We start from the raw sequence: 13,596 nt of genomic DNA on the forward strand, positions 1-13,596 counted from the left end.
CCTCGAGTCACTGTGGTCGCCCATATGGAGTTCTGCTGAGAGGGGGGAGGGAGCCGCTTACCCCGTCAACCAAAAGCGGAGTGATTAGGATCATGATTCAAAGTGGACCGAGGAGAGAAGCAGAAAGGTTGGTGAAGAGCGTGAAGGAGGAGGGAGGAGGGGCGGGCGTGGATGATGGGAGAGGAGGCACGGGCTGTCAGGGAGTGGTGGAAACCCCAGCCATGATGCTCGCTATAAATGGGAGCCAAGGATAAGTCGAAAGCAAAGGGAAGGGTGTATCAACAGGTCACCGGCGTCGAATATCAGACCTCAAGAGAGGGTGCGACACCCGCCTCGGATGAAGAGATGCTCCCCACAACACCATTGGATCAACCAACGGATTTTTATTTTCCCGAGACGCCGGAAAGCGTAAGTGCTCGAGAAGTGGACCACAAAGACCGCTGGCAAGCGAGCGACCGCCACGGTCGGAAGCGATAAGGCGGTTCCAAACCGCGTGACACGCGGTTTGATCCTCGCCATCGTCTCCCCAACACATGGCGTCCGATCAAGGAGTTTGAACCACCGCGACCCCACGCTGTCGATACGGCCGTCTCGCTTGCCGACCGTTTGAGAATCAACACTCGATTCAGCCGAGGATCCGGACCATATTACCAGATTGAGATCCGACTCTCGTGAGTTGCCGCCGTAAGTCTGCAGATCATCAACCTCCATCTCCCGCCTGGGAAGATAGTGAGGCGGTTGTAGATCACGCTATTTTCGACAGCTAATAAAGGTGCAGCTTGAGTCACCATGACCAACACGACTACAATCGAAGCAAGACGGGCAATTTTTCATATAAAGCAATAATGAAGAGCGAATTTTTCACCATACTTTAACCCATGTCCCCTTCGCAAGGGAGATCCGGTCAATTTCTACACAAATACGAGCAAATTTTGAGCGAGAGAGTTGAAGAGTGTGCTCATCAATTTTGAGAACCCTTCCAAAATGAGAGGCAATGACATCCAGAATTTCGCCCTTCCAAAGTTCAATAGGGACATGATGAAGCTGGATCCAGATAGCTGCAATTGAAAGTTTCTCAAATGCAGGCTGGAAAGATTCCCTCCATTCAAAGAGCTGAAGGATACGCCCATCAACGGTCCAAGGTCCGTCCCAGAGGAGTTTAGCCTGCATATCAAGAGAACTACAACGAACAAAGTAGAACCCATTTGGAAGATCGGAAATAGAAAAATCACCAAGTCCCTTCCAAGCATCAGACAAAGCCAGCTTAGCTTGGTCAAGAGGGAGAGATTTTCCCAGAAATTTGGCGTAGAGCACAGTTTGCATTGAATCCCTGGCCGAGTGCCATTGATCACGATCAATTGTGATGCAAGATTTGACAGAGTTTTTTAGACGGTCAAAGTGGGGTTTCTGAAGGTGGAGGGGATTTTCAAAAGCAGGAGCAGGAGAGGAGGAGCTCACAACCTTAGACCAGGAAACTCCTGGCAAGGTAGTAGAGAAAGGGTTCAGATCAGGGGGTTTCGGCGGGGTTTTCAGCAGGGGTTTCGCAGGATGGAGCTTTTTCATTTTGGTAGATATCCGTGCACTCAAGCTTTAATCTGATAATAATATGGATCGGCCATCACTTGGACCTTAGCGAATGCCATATTTCTCTAGATCATATGTTAATTGCAATTAAAAATTATTATTATTATTATATTTATTTATTTATTATTATTATTTTTATAAGTGGATAAACAACAATCATTTGTTGTTGAAGAAAAAGTTGACACAATAAAACAAGAACAAAACCAAACACAATCCACTAGAATGGGGATTATAAAACAATAATAACATTAAAGGTTTAGAAAAAAAGAAAAAAAGAAAAAAAAAAACTACATGAAAAAAAAACAAAGATAAGAAAAGAAAAAAAATAAATAAAAATGAAAGAAAGAAAGATCTTAGACTCGAGGAAGAACTAGAAGTAGACTTGATGTGCTAGCTCCTTCGTGATCTATCATTTTCTCAATTACTTGGTTCTATATATTATCCCAAGAATTCTAAACTCTGCTTTGCTAGCGCAGGCTACTCAATTGAGTTTTTCAACCGGCTTCTGTTTGCATTTGGCGAGATGCTATCATTCATGTAAAAAACATGTAAATTATTTCACCAATAATTGAAAAACATGGAGAGTATTTATCATGAAAAATACAATCATCTTTCTCTAGCCAAATATTCAAGATTTTAGCCCTAACTAGGAGATACCCCGCTACTTTGGCATTAAAATTATTTTGACATCACTTTATTTATTTATGTATTTTTAGATAATTATTTTATCAAATGAAATGGAAAAAAACCAATTTAAAAATAAAAATACATATATTTTTATTCATTAACCAAGAAGCAAAAAATAATGCGGACCCCAATTTTCGTCTGGTTTTAATAAAAAATACTAGGATATATATGAATTACAAAAACAGAAAAACTAATTTTGATAAACAAAAAAAAAGAGGAAATTAAATAATATGGAAAAAAAAGAGGCTAAATTATCATAAAAATGCCTTCTTTTCTGCTTGCCAAGTGATAAGGAGGAGGCCCCTCTTCGAGTTCTCTAATGGCTTCCATTTTCATGCGCCCAAGCTTCTCTTGCTGCTCTTCTTATGGAGTCACTTCTCTTCACAAAGAATCTCCAGCGCCAAAGATTGGCAGAAGGTGCTAACTTCATATATATATATCTTCAGCTCAGTTATCCTTTTCTCTAACTTTTGATTCAATTTGAGTTTTTCTGTATTTTTTGGAGTAGGGAAGTGGTTCTTAGGACCAGTGAGATTGCGACATTGGCTGCAATCTTCCATTTTGGGTAATATCTCAAACAAAATCACTCCTTTTCACTTCATTTGATGATTAGCATGTTAATGTTTTTCCCATTTTCAATGTTTTATGTTTTGTTGGACTGAGATTGTGATATTTAGTGACTTTGCGTTCTAGCAGCAAATGTTGCTAAACATTATGAAACAAAAGTAATATAGTTGCATTTTATGCAAAACCCATATGTATGAACATTTGTGAAGTTATCCAAAGAAATTTTTTTCTTGAAAGATGGTAATTTTAACAAAGTACAAGTTAGATTTCTCTAAGGAATATTTGATCATTGTATGATTGTTGTTTCCTTTTTAGCTGTACTTTATTATTTTTCGACATCAACCTTGTGGTCTATATTACAGAAATAGCACAGTTTTGAACATTTGACAATAATTTTGTCCTTCTAATACTTGCTTTGTGTTCATGGTTGAGATGTCAGTGGACCTAAGCCAAACTATCTTGGTGTGCAAAAGAATCCACCATCTCTAGCATTGTGCCCTGCAACCAATACTTGTGTATCTACTTCTGAGGATATTTCCAATACCAGTCACTATGTCCCTCCATGGTATGTATCTTCTTAGCAATGATCTGTATTTATGTTTCTTTCTGAAGAAATCTTGGAGATGTCATGCATGTTTCTTTTCTAACTCTTAAATTTTTCCACCTAATTACAGTTTCCTTACAATGTTTTCTTGCTGATATCAAGCATTAGTATTGCACTACACAACACTATGCTTCTCTCTGGATATTTCTTCACTCTCCTTTGTTGTTGATATTCCCATGATGCTCTCATGTGGAGATGCATACACACACACACAAACATATAGGTTTAAGAACAATATTGGTTTCCATATTCAGATGAAGATGAGCACAACCACCAGTTGGCAATCCATCATACCTAATGCATATGCAATCCCTTCTTGTTTATTCAAAAGTTAATCTTTTATTTTCCCCTCTGTTTCCTTACTCATGTGTTATCTAATGTATTAAAGTAAATAGCATATATCTTGAACTTGTAGTGCTTGAAGGATTTAAGAAGAAAATGGCTCCTCGTTAGGATAGGATACTTTTGCTCGAACTGTTGAACATCTTTCCCTGCTTATATCTGTCAAAGCAATCAACACAATAATTTATCCAGCATATATTTGTGGAAGTACTATAGCAGGGGATATCTGATTAGTGATCCAACAAAATTATTTAAGATGAAATTAAAGGTGATGGCATTAGTAATATTCCCATAATGACTGTCTCCAGGAACTACAACCCTCCAGATGGAAGCAGAAAGAAGCCAAAAAGTAGAGAAGAAGCAATCAAAGAGCTTTTACAAGTGGTAAGACATATCCAAGTTCTTGAATACTAGTTTGATGCTTTATCAATGATCTTGAGTCACATCTCGAAGCATGGTGAATCAAGAATAATTTCTTTCTCCATAAAACTTTGCTCGATTATGTCAAAGCAATTGTTCCAAGGCTTTACACCTTCTTACAGATCAATGCAAAGCTCATGAGCATTGATGGCTTAATCTGTTGTTGCCTAATTTGCAGGTTACATCAACAAAGCCAGATAACTTTACACCCAATGTAGTGGACAGAAAGGATGACTATATTCGGGTCGAATATGAGAGTCCTTTATTGGGGGTAAATCCAAGACTTGAGACTCCAACAGTTGTTAGTTTTTGCACATCCTATTCTCGACAACCGACTTAAAAATTCTTCCTTATAGCTTGTAGATGATGTCGAATTCTGGTTCCCGCCCGGTGATAAATCTATTGTTCAATACCGTTCTGCATCTCGCGTAGGAAGCATTGACTTTGATATCAACAGGAAGAGAATTAAGGTACATAACTAAATGTACTTCAAAATTTTCGCATTCTTTATTGTATCTCATTAATTTCCATTGTTATTCACATCAGGCACTTCGGTTGGCATTGGAGAAAAAGGGTTGGGCTTCTGAGAGCAATTTTTAACAGTCCTTTTTTAGCAGAAACTTGTGCATTTTTAGAACTCGTTGTAGATTTTTCATCAAATTCCTCATAGTCTAACATCTTTAACGTTGTTAAAGAAATGAAACACAGTGTTGATGGTTCACTGCCAATGTAATCAGCTTAATGAAGCTTAAATTATGATGTATCCATTATGTATTTACATATTGCCCCTTGGAAAAACTTTAAATTTCATATTTCCAGCTACTTTTCATAAAAAAATTACAGGGGTTTGTTGATAATTTTCCAACTGAGGCAAGACCAAGGATAGGGAGTGAAAGTTGACGGGTAAATTTTTCATGCAGCAGTGTTATGGGCATACATTTTCATTTTGCTTCAATTGCTTTTCACTTTTGTCATTAGATATTAATTTATTTTTCACTGATTACACGGGATTTTTCCGATCAACTTTAGATGACGTGCGATCGGAAACGCTACGTCACTCTTTTTTAAGCTGAGTTGAGTCAAGAACCCCGCTCCAAATTTTGAGATAGAGAAAATATAAAAAAGAGTGACGTCAGATTTCGAATCGCCATCGCTATCTAAATTCGTACTGAAAAATCTCAAGTCGACTAACCCATGAAAAACAAATCAATATCTAATGACCAAAAAGAAACAAATTGAAACACAATGACTAAAATGGAAATCAGCCATAACACAGTGATCACATGAAAAATTTACCCGAAAGTTGACTAGAAGAGGGGTTCATATGAAATTTCTGGTACTCAAGGGTCCAATTAGTAAAAAATCTCTCGATGGAATCCCTAGAGAGGGTGGCAATCTTCATTCCCAGACCCGCGGCTCGCTGCTCCGGCCGCCGCCGTCTCCGGCACTGTACCTACTCTTATAGGTCTCATTGCTCGAAGCTATCCCTAATTTTCCCCTCCTCCTCCTCCTTCTTCTTCTTCTTCTTCTTTCGTACAACGAAGTAATCAGGGGATGGGGGCGTGGATGATCTTGTTATGGGTCATTGCTTTCTTCCTCCTTATTGCTATCCTCATTATGGTCGTTTACCAGGTAACGCCGGTGATGCCAATTTGTTTGTGAAATTGATATTTCAATCATTAATATCCCCGAAAAAAAAAAAAAACTCCCCCCTTTTGTTAGTAACCTAGAAAAAAAAGTAGGTTTTGTTTCATTTTTTGTTTGATTATTTTTATGATGGATAATTCTTTCAATTATGTTTGATCATGGGGTGGAGTTTTAGGATGTAATTAACAATGAAAAAATTCTTTCAGGTGATTGATCAATGGGAATGGCATTTAGTTTATGTTGATTCCTTTTATGATCCAACCATTTATTTATGTTTGCTGAACTTGTTTTCCAAGCTGTGGGAGTGCAACTTCTGGGCATTGTCCTTGCAATGATGAAAGCTTTGTGTTTCTATACTGAGTTTGAAAATTTGACTTTTTGAAGAAAAAAATTCTGAAGTTTACGATTAAAGTTAGGCCAACCAAGTCACTGAAATTGACACAATTTTTCTATTTTGATTTGATTTCCGTAAATTTTGAAGATTTTCTGATTGTATATATTTGCTTTATGAAAGAAATGCTTTGGATATATTATTGCCAATTCCTTTTGAGAAATAATTATAAGAATCTTGACAAAATCTTTCTAGCTGGGCCATTTTTGTGCATCATTGATGAGTATGGTAGAAGTCATTTTGCACTTAGCGAGTTAGCATGCTGGAAGCTCGAAGAAACATACAGATCTTCTTACATCATTTGGCAGAGATTTTTGGTTAAAGTGAAGCTGATGATGCATACACTATTTGACTCTAAGATTAGTGGAATTTTGCTTTGGTAAAAGAAAATCTTTATTTACAAGGGTTTGTCTCGTGCATGTGTTTGGCCATCTCCAAATTTTTTGTTACCATGATGTGTATACAAATTTATATCTCTGTCTTTTCATTTCTTTCTCTTGTGTGTGCGTGTGTGTTTTGTGTGTGTGCACGCGCGCGCTCGCACGTGCTTAAGTATGTGATGTATCCATGATTGTTTGGTTGCCAATTTGCCATGGCCCATTCCTATGAGAATGAAAACTATTTGCTATTGTTTCTCTCAGTGGGATTTAGTTTCTGTAAATGTTTCACCTTGTCTAACTCTTAACATCATGCATGATAATTTTATGAACTAAATCTTGTATTTCAAGTATTTTTCACTGTAAGATTTTTTTTTTTCTTTTTTGGCAGCTTATGTGTTTGGCTGACCTAGAGTTTGACTATATCAACCCTTATGATTCAGCTTCACGCATCAATTATTTGGTTGTACCGGAGTTTATCCTGCAAGGAATCATAAGCCTACTATTTTATCTTGTCTGGACAGTGGTTGATGTTTCTGTTTTCTGCGCCTATTCTTTATTATAATGTGAAACTGTAAGTCATCACCCCATACTTTGATTTGGTGCTTGCATGTTAAAATATATATTTACAATTGCCCCCAGTGGTAATGGATAATATGTGCCTTACAATGTCAAAAATATTCTGAGGAATTTGCGGTAGTTTTTTTCTGCTCTACTATGCTTACTAAGGCTTCTTTCTGACCTAGAAACAATACAACTTTCAATCCCAACTGATTTATGTATAATATGATTAGTTATATAATATGATTAGTTCCACTAAACTGCCAACAATAAATGTATTACTCATTTGCAACTTGAGCAAGAATACTTATGGTTTTATTTACTTAAAAAGTAGTTGCATTATTGGTTCAGGTGATTTCATACTGTCTCCTTTGATGATTTGTACCTTATTTGAGGGGTCTGGCCATATGATATCAACCAAAGTTTTAGGGAAACCTTGAATATTGTGCAATTTCACCTTAAAGTGCTCCATAACATAAGGTTGTGGCTTCAGCATATTGTTTATCCTTGGCTTCAGAAGGCGGTGAAAATGATGCTTGGATACTGATGAACCTCTCATAAGATACACTTCGATGCTTGTATTTTGCTGGATTATGTGGCCCCCTCTTGTTTCGCAGGTTTTGAATTCTCATATGACATAAACTGAAGAAAAATACTATCTGTAATTCATGTGTGAACTAATTTTTTTCCTTAAGATGGCGAACTTTAGGCACTCGGTCTTTCTTGTGGTTGCAAAGTGCATTCTTTTAGAAGTGAAAAGTAGCTCATACATAGTTTGTAACATGATAAATATAAGCTTATCAAGCAACATGCAGTCATGCTTCATTATAGAACACAGGATCATACTTTGATTTCTCATCATTCTTTGTTTAAATTTCAAAAACAATCAACGTTCCTTTTATCTTGTCTAGTTTCTATTTAACCCATCGCCAAGCCAAACCAGAGCATATTCATAATATTTGTTTATTGTGAGTGCGAGGGAGTACTATGCAAACTAAATGTGCACTTGTTGAGGTCATTCACATTTGAGAAAGGGACTTCTTTTCATGAGCAGAAGTACTAAGCATGTCGTGTTGTTTACAGGTATCAGCAGCAGCAGCATCTGGTAGACGTTACAGAGATCTTCAACTTGCTAAATAAAGAAAAGAAACGACGCCTCTTCAAGCTAGCCTATCTGGTTATTCTTCTCTTTCTGTCATTTTTCTGGTAAAAAGCTCGGTTTCTTAGTTGTATTTAGAATGATCATATGAACTATTGCATTCATTTCAGTATTATTTTCCCTTTGATTGACCAATCACAGGATGATATGGAGCGTGCTGGAAGATGAGTAATTCATTGGCTCATTTCACCGGCTTGAGCTTCAGAACTGTACTTTGATGGTTTAGGAGAATTACCACCCTGTTTTTGTTATTTGTTATTTTTTTATTTTTTTTTGTAATGTTTGTTTGTTGTAATTTTTGTTTTCAGCTTGTATTTATCAAGGCCTTATGTTATATTTAGCATAGCACTCAATTCTGAAAACATATGTATTGTTGTATACACAGCTCTAGCAGGAGCATTGTGGCATTTCTTCCATATAGGTTTATTTGCCATACTTCATGATGAATGTCATTGAATGTATGACATTTTGTTGGCCATGCCATGAATATAATTTTATTTTTGTTTCCAATTTTTTATGTATAAATGTTTGATGAAAATCTGAAAACCAGATTGCTTCAGCATCTAGTTCCTTTCCCACCCTCAACCATGATTTTGCCATGCATATGGAAGGGTGATATATATATATATATATATATATATATACTCCCATAAAAATGATATTTATGTATGGTTTGTTATATTTTGGTTGTAAAATTATAATAAAATGGAATTTTTCATAAGAATTGTGTTTCCTTTAAAATCTCAAATTACTCATATTTGAGTGTGCTTTCTCTTTTTCATTTCAGGGAAAGTGGGATGAAGTGAGAGGAAGTGGTCTGATTTCTCTCACTTCTGGTGTTCATTTGTGCTGAAATGGGGGAAGTGGTACTTCTCCCACTTTCGACTGAAGTGGATTTTAAACTAAGCTCATTTCAATTTTTTTTTTACTGAAGTGGAGGAAGTGAGTCAATCTATAAAAACTAACTTATTTTCACTTCTTAAGTTTTTTTTGAACTCATAGAACTTCATCCAACACTTAAATTCTTCGGTTGTATTCTCACTTTTTGAAAAATGAACACATAAGTCCTTGAAGTAATATCACTTCCTGACTTTCCCTCATTTACAGTGAAATGAACGCCAATTTATAAACACCAGTTTATTACTTTATTGTAAAAAATGTCTCTTATTATTAGTTTGAGGTTGTGTATCCTATATATATATATATATACACACACACACATATATTAAACTATAAAATAAAAAAAGACATTTAATTTCATTTAAACTTTAGTTTAAGAAGGTATAAATATATCAAGGATATTTTTTCAATGAGGGATAATAAATACCATAGTTTAAAAGGGCATAAATGCTAAAAGGATGCTCGGATCTCATTAACACAAGTGTTCGTCGATTGGGGAAGGAGAGGCGCGGGAGAGGGAGCTTTGATCCTCCGCCGAGAACGAGGTGTAAATCTCTTTCCACTTTCCTCTTTGGTTTTCGATCATCCATAAATTCCTGGAGATTCTGATTCTTTTGCTAGTTCTGTTCCCTTTTGTTTGATTACTTTGATTTATTTAGTTTTTTTCTTGAATCATGGTGGAATTATGTGTCTTTGTTTTGTGTTGATTTCGGTTAACTAGGGTTAAAGAGTTGATGATCTGTGTTGTGATAAAAATGTAAAAAGAGAGCGAATGAATGATTGACAATGTCGATCAGGTGTTTTTGCATCTGTTTATTTGTCTGTTTGATTGTTTTTTAACGATGAACATGCTGTGATTGGGGTAGAAAAAAACTGAATTTTAGCTTATGATCCAGCAAGAAAAACTTGTTCTTTGATTGCTAAAAACGATAATGTTTTTGTTCGTATTTGCTTCTTTGTAGACAAGATGTTGTCAGTTTGTATATCTGAGCTATTGAATGTGAGCAAAGGGTTCTTATGGATTGGGAAAGGTGGGAGCTTGTTTGTGATTTTTGTAATCTGGGATTAAATTTACATTTTCACCTCCTTGATAAGAAGTGTATTTCATAGTCAGAGAGGGCTTAGGATTTTCCACACATGAAAAAAAGAAGAAAAAGAAAATAGTAATATAGAATCACTCTGTTGTTTGTTGACTGTTAGTTTTAATTCCTGGATGTGATGAGGCCATGGGTTGTCTAACCATGTTAGAAGTTGTTGCATCTCTTCTCCTAGGAGATTTGCGAAGATTAATGTGATCTCTTCTTTCTTCATTCAAAATGTGTGAATCCCTTTTTCACTTTGTTCAGTGCTTAGGAGGGCCTGCTCTATGTAGATTCTTTTTTTAGAGATCAGTAAGAGATTGGAGCTCAAGTAAAGATATCCGTTGTAAAATTAGAAATCGGAACGTAAGAGCTTCATCTTACCTTAGATGAGTTCAATCAGTTTTGTTTGCTTGATGAATAGGGTGACAGTGGTGCAATTATCTGGCAACAAGGTTTTTCTACTTCATTATGCTCTGGTAATTTTAGTGGTTTGCTAGTAGCTCTTCTTCCTCCACTATCCAATTCACTCCATGCACCTATCGTTTTACCTAAATTATTAAGATTTATGCACTAGTCAGTCATAGTTACATAAGGCATGAAAGTACATGAAAATAGCAGTGCAGATAGGCCTTTGATATTGTAAGAGTTTTGTTGTTAATTGTCAGCCTTCACCATGGTGTGGCTCTTACTTGTGAAGTTTCACGATTTTATATTTCCACCACCTTCTGACATCCATGTTGTTCACCTTCAGATTTGTGACTTTGAATACTTACAGTTAGAAGCAAGACATGGGATCATCCTTAAATTTAATATCTGGATCATGCTCTAGTGCATAAATATAACTAGTTGGAAAATTAGGATGAATTTAGCTCAGTGTTCTTGGGAAGATGGGTGGAATATAAGATATAGATATAATTACATGCTTTTGCTGAAATGTGCTTATGCTATCACTGTTTGCACAAGATAAAGATATGACATTAATGCTTTTTGTCAAGAATCAAGATTAGTCGAGCCAACTTAAGTAAAGATTGCCTTTAACTTGTTATGTGGTCAGGGGATAGCTTTATGCAATTTAAGATGATTAAAACAGTAAAATATATATATATATATATGTATCTATTTTTAAGGGGATTTTATTGGAGAAATTTGATGGGAAAAGTAAGCCTTATAACAGTTGCAACGGACCAATCAGACTATATCTTGACTTCAATGAAAGAATTTTCTTGGTTTAGAGGGGAGCGGTTGCCAAACACCTGTTGTCTAACAAAGACATGCTAGTCTATTATGGATAAGAAATTATGTGAAGATGATTTGTAAGAATTACAAGGTGGGAGAACAAATGATACTACCAAGATATGGTGAAATTACAGGAATGAAATTAGAACTGTTCTCATCAAATATGATTAAGCTTTGAAAAATAAAATGTGACAGCTTGATCTTGTGTTGCAAAGACCTTTAAATTCAAGATGGCCTTTGAAAGGAGGGTGGCCGATGCTGCTTTAATTGTCAGAAGAAATGACTGTAGAAAAAAAGTGAGCTAGTGAGATGAACTTAGCAGTTATTGCCTCAATTAGAAGCTGCCACTGAATGGTTTACATTCAACAGCACAAGGACAGATACTTAGTCATGTAAATCATTTGTTCTTATCTTTGATTGACTAACTTTTCTTGATTGCATGCATTGAAATTCTTATACACTTGTGGGACACAGAACATGACATGATACTCGATTGATGATGTCCTTGAAAACTATCTTTGACTTATTCCCACTCATTCATGTTATCAACTATGAACATTTAGCAGCTTATTCTGACTGATTTTCTAGTTTTGACTGTTACTCTATTAATGAAAGCAGTAATAGCTAAAGCACTTTAATACTTTTCTTTACCCATTATGAATTTCTATTCGCATGATAATATTATTCTTTTTTCTCTTGCGATCTTGGTGTTTTCTCATCAGTCATATCTTTCTTGGGCAGTCCTAAAGATATCCCCAGCTTTTTTTGATCAAGAGGAACAGACAGTCCGAAGGACCTGCTAAACTGTCAGGGGCGTGCACAAAGCTTCGGTGGAGCAAGTGGACAGTCCCTGCTAAAGATATCCCAGCTTTAGTAAACTATCAGTTCCATCCTCCAAAGCCAAGATGGTGAATGCTATCAAAGGTCTTTATATTTCCTGGTAAGCTGAAACTATTTAACCATTCATTACAGTGTATTCCTACAATAATTTTGTTATTAAATCATATGTTGGTACATTTATTTGATGTCGCTGTGCAGTGATGTACCAATGGCACAGTTCATTGTGAGTTTAAATGCATCTATGCCGGCTTCACAAAAGTTCATATTGCATATGCTGGACAGCACACACATGTTTGTGCAACCTCATGTGGCTGAGATGATCAGGAGTAAAATTTCAGAGTTTAGAGATCAGAACTCTTATGAGAAGCCTGCATGATTCCAATCTCAGATCATGAATGGACCTTTCATTCCTGCTCTTCTCCAAGGACATTCATTATCATCTAAGTAATCCCAAAACATATACTAATTTTTTGAACTCCTTGTATAACTTGACTTAAATATAAAGTTAAAATATGTGGATGGAAATAATTATAATCTAATCTATATATGTTGTGGTGCATAGATAGGGACACATGCAAAATATTAAATACATATTATATAATTTATAAGAGTGCATGTGCAGCTTCAAGCTTGTATTCATTCATGTATGCAAAATAAATAAACAAATAAATAAAAAGAGTGAGACCCCACATGAGCTTCTTTCATAGTAAGACAGAGGGCAAGCAAATGTAAGCTCTTCCATTGCAAGCTTTCAGCTGCTTCTTCCTTAACACTAAAAAGAGATGGGTATAAAAGGAAGGAAGGGAAACTCAACCTCCAAATTCTCAAACCAAACCACTTCTTTTCATTATTGAAAAACCACAAATATCAAATATCATACATGATGTTGCAATACACTGTTGAGCTCTTGTCTCAATCATCAACTCCTCCACCTGCACTAGTAGCATTCTGTCTCTGTAATTTGATTATAGCCATGCTCTTCTTCAGCAGCAGCAACATTAATGAATCTCCCAAGCTTTGTTCCTCTATTATTCCCATTGTTGAGGTGTCTAAGAAAGAACAAGCTAAAGAACAAGAAGATATTGTGACATTCACCCTTGAAGAAGAAGAGGAAGAAGATGGTGATGATGAATTGAAGAAGAGAGTGGAGGAGTACATTGAAAAGATGAACAGACTATGGAAGTCTGAAAATGGGCATC

The 13,596-nt window shown here is 36.1% G+C and overlaps 4 protein-coding genes across 4 annotated transcripts; 3 read left to right on the forward strand and 1 right to left on the reverse strand.

Annotated features, from left to right (window-relative positions):
- Positions 1 to 861: 861 nt before the first annotated feature.
- Positions 862 to 1,563, reverse strand: LOC120276249. The gene has a single exon (XM_039282972.1). It carries the CDS (start codon positions 1,561 to 1,563, stop codon positions 862 to 864), a length of 702 nt encoding a protein of 233 aa, XP_039138906.1.
- Positions 1,564 to 2,555: 992 nt separating this feature from the next.
- Positions 2,556 to 5,016, forward strand: LOC120275985. Its single transcript, XM_039282725.1, has 7 exons — positions 2,556 to 2,688; positions 2,780 to 2,836; positions 3,278 to 3,403; positions 4,093 to 4,168; positions 4,383 to 4,475; positions 4,561 to 4,674; positions 4,751 to 5,016. Exons 1-7 carry the CDS (start codon positions 2,591 to 2,593, stop codon positions 4,802 to 4,804), a joined length of 618 nt encoding a protein of 205 aa, XP_039138659.1. The 5' UTR covers positions 2,556 to 2,590; the 3' UTR covers positions 4,805 to 5,016.
- Positions 5,017 to 5,567: 551 nt separating this feature from the next.
- On the forward strand, positions 5,568 to 8,817 carry LOC120275212 (protein cornichon homolog 4-like). The gene is given in 5 exon segments (XM_039281735.1): positions 5,568 to 5,836; positions 7,011 to 7,121; positions 7,123 to 7,193; positions 8,264 to 8,386; positions 8,481 to 8,817. Coding segments are annotated over 5 exon segments (414 nt in total). The 5' UTR covers positions 5,568 to 5,758; the 3' UTR covers positions 8,512 to 8,817.
- An 841-nt stretch (positions 8,818 to 9,658) lies between these two features.
- LOC120275267 (general transcription and DNA repair factor IIH subunit TFB5) lies at positions 9,659 to 12,936 on the forward strand. Its single transcript, XM_039281796.1, has 3 exons — positions 9,659 to 9,784; positions 12,299 to 12,497; positions 12,596 to 12,936. Exons 2-3 carry the CDS (start codon positions 12,463 to 12,465, stop codon positions 12,771 to 12,773), a joined length of 213 nt encoding a protein of 70 aa, XP_039137730.1. The 5' UTR covers positions 9,659 to 9,784; positions 12,299 to 12,462; the 3' UTR covers positions 12,774 to 12,936.
- The last annotated feature ends 660 nt before the right edge of the window (positions 12,937 to 13,596 follow it).

Source organism: Dioscorea cayenensis, chromosome 14, assembly GCF_009730915.1.
Source record: "Dioscorea cayenensis subsp. rotundata cultivar TDr96_F1 chromosome 14, TDr96_F1_v2_PseudoChromosome.rev07_lg8_w22 25.fasta, whole genome shotgun sequence".
Classification (NCBI taxonomy): domain Eukaryota; kingdom Viridiplantae; phylum Streptophyta; class Magnoliopsida; order Dioscoreales; family Dioscoreaceae; genus Dioscorea; species Dioscorea cayenensis.

Excerpts from the sequence above, each read along its gene's own strand:
- LOC120275985 (XM_039282725.1), top strand. The coding sequence starts at position 2,591 with ATGGCTTCCATTTTCATGCGCCCAAGCTTCTCTTGCTGCTCTTCTTAT. Across the intron at positions 2,689-2,779 it reads GCGCCAAAGATTGGCAGAAG|GGAAGTGGTTCTTAGGACCA; the intron begins GTGCTAACTTCA and ends TTTTTGGAGTAG. Across the intron at positions 4,169-4,382 it reads TCAAAGAGCTTTTACAAGTG|GTTACATCAACAAAGCCAGA; the intron begins GTAAGACATATC and ends CCTAATTTGCAG.
- LOC120275267 (XM_039281796.1), top strand. The coding sequence starts at position 12,463 with ATGGTGAATGCTATCAAAGGTCTTTATATTTCCTG. Across the intron at positions 12,498-12,595 it reads AAAGGTCTTTATATTTCCTG|TGATGTACCAATGGCACAGT; the intron begins GTAAGCTGAAAC and ends GTCGCTGTGCAG.
- LOC120276249 (XM_039282972.1), bottom strand. The coding sequence starts at position 1,563 with ATGAAAAAGCTCCATCCTGCGAAACCCCTGCTGAAAACCCCGCCGAAA.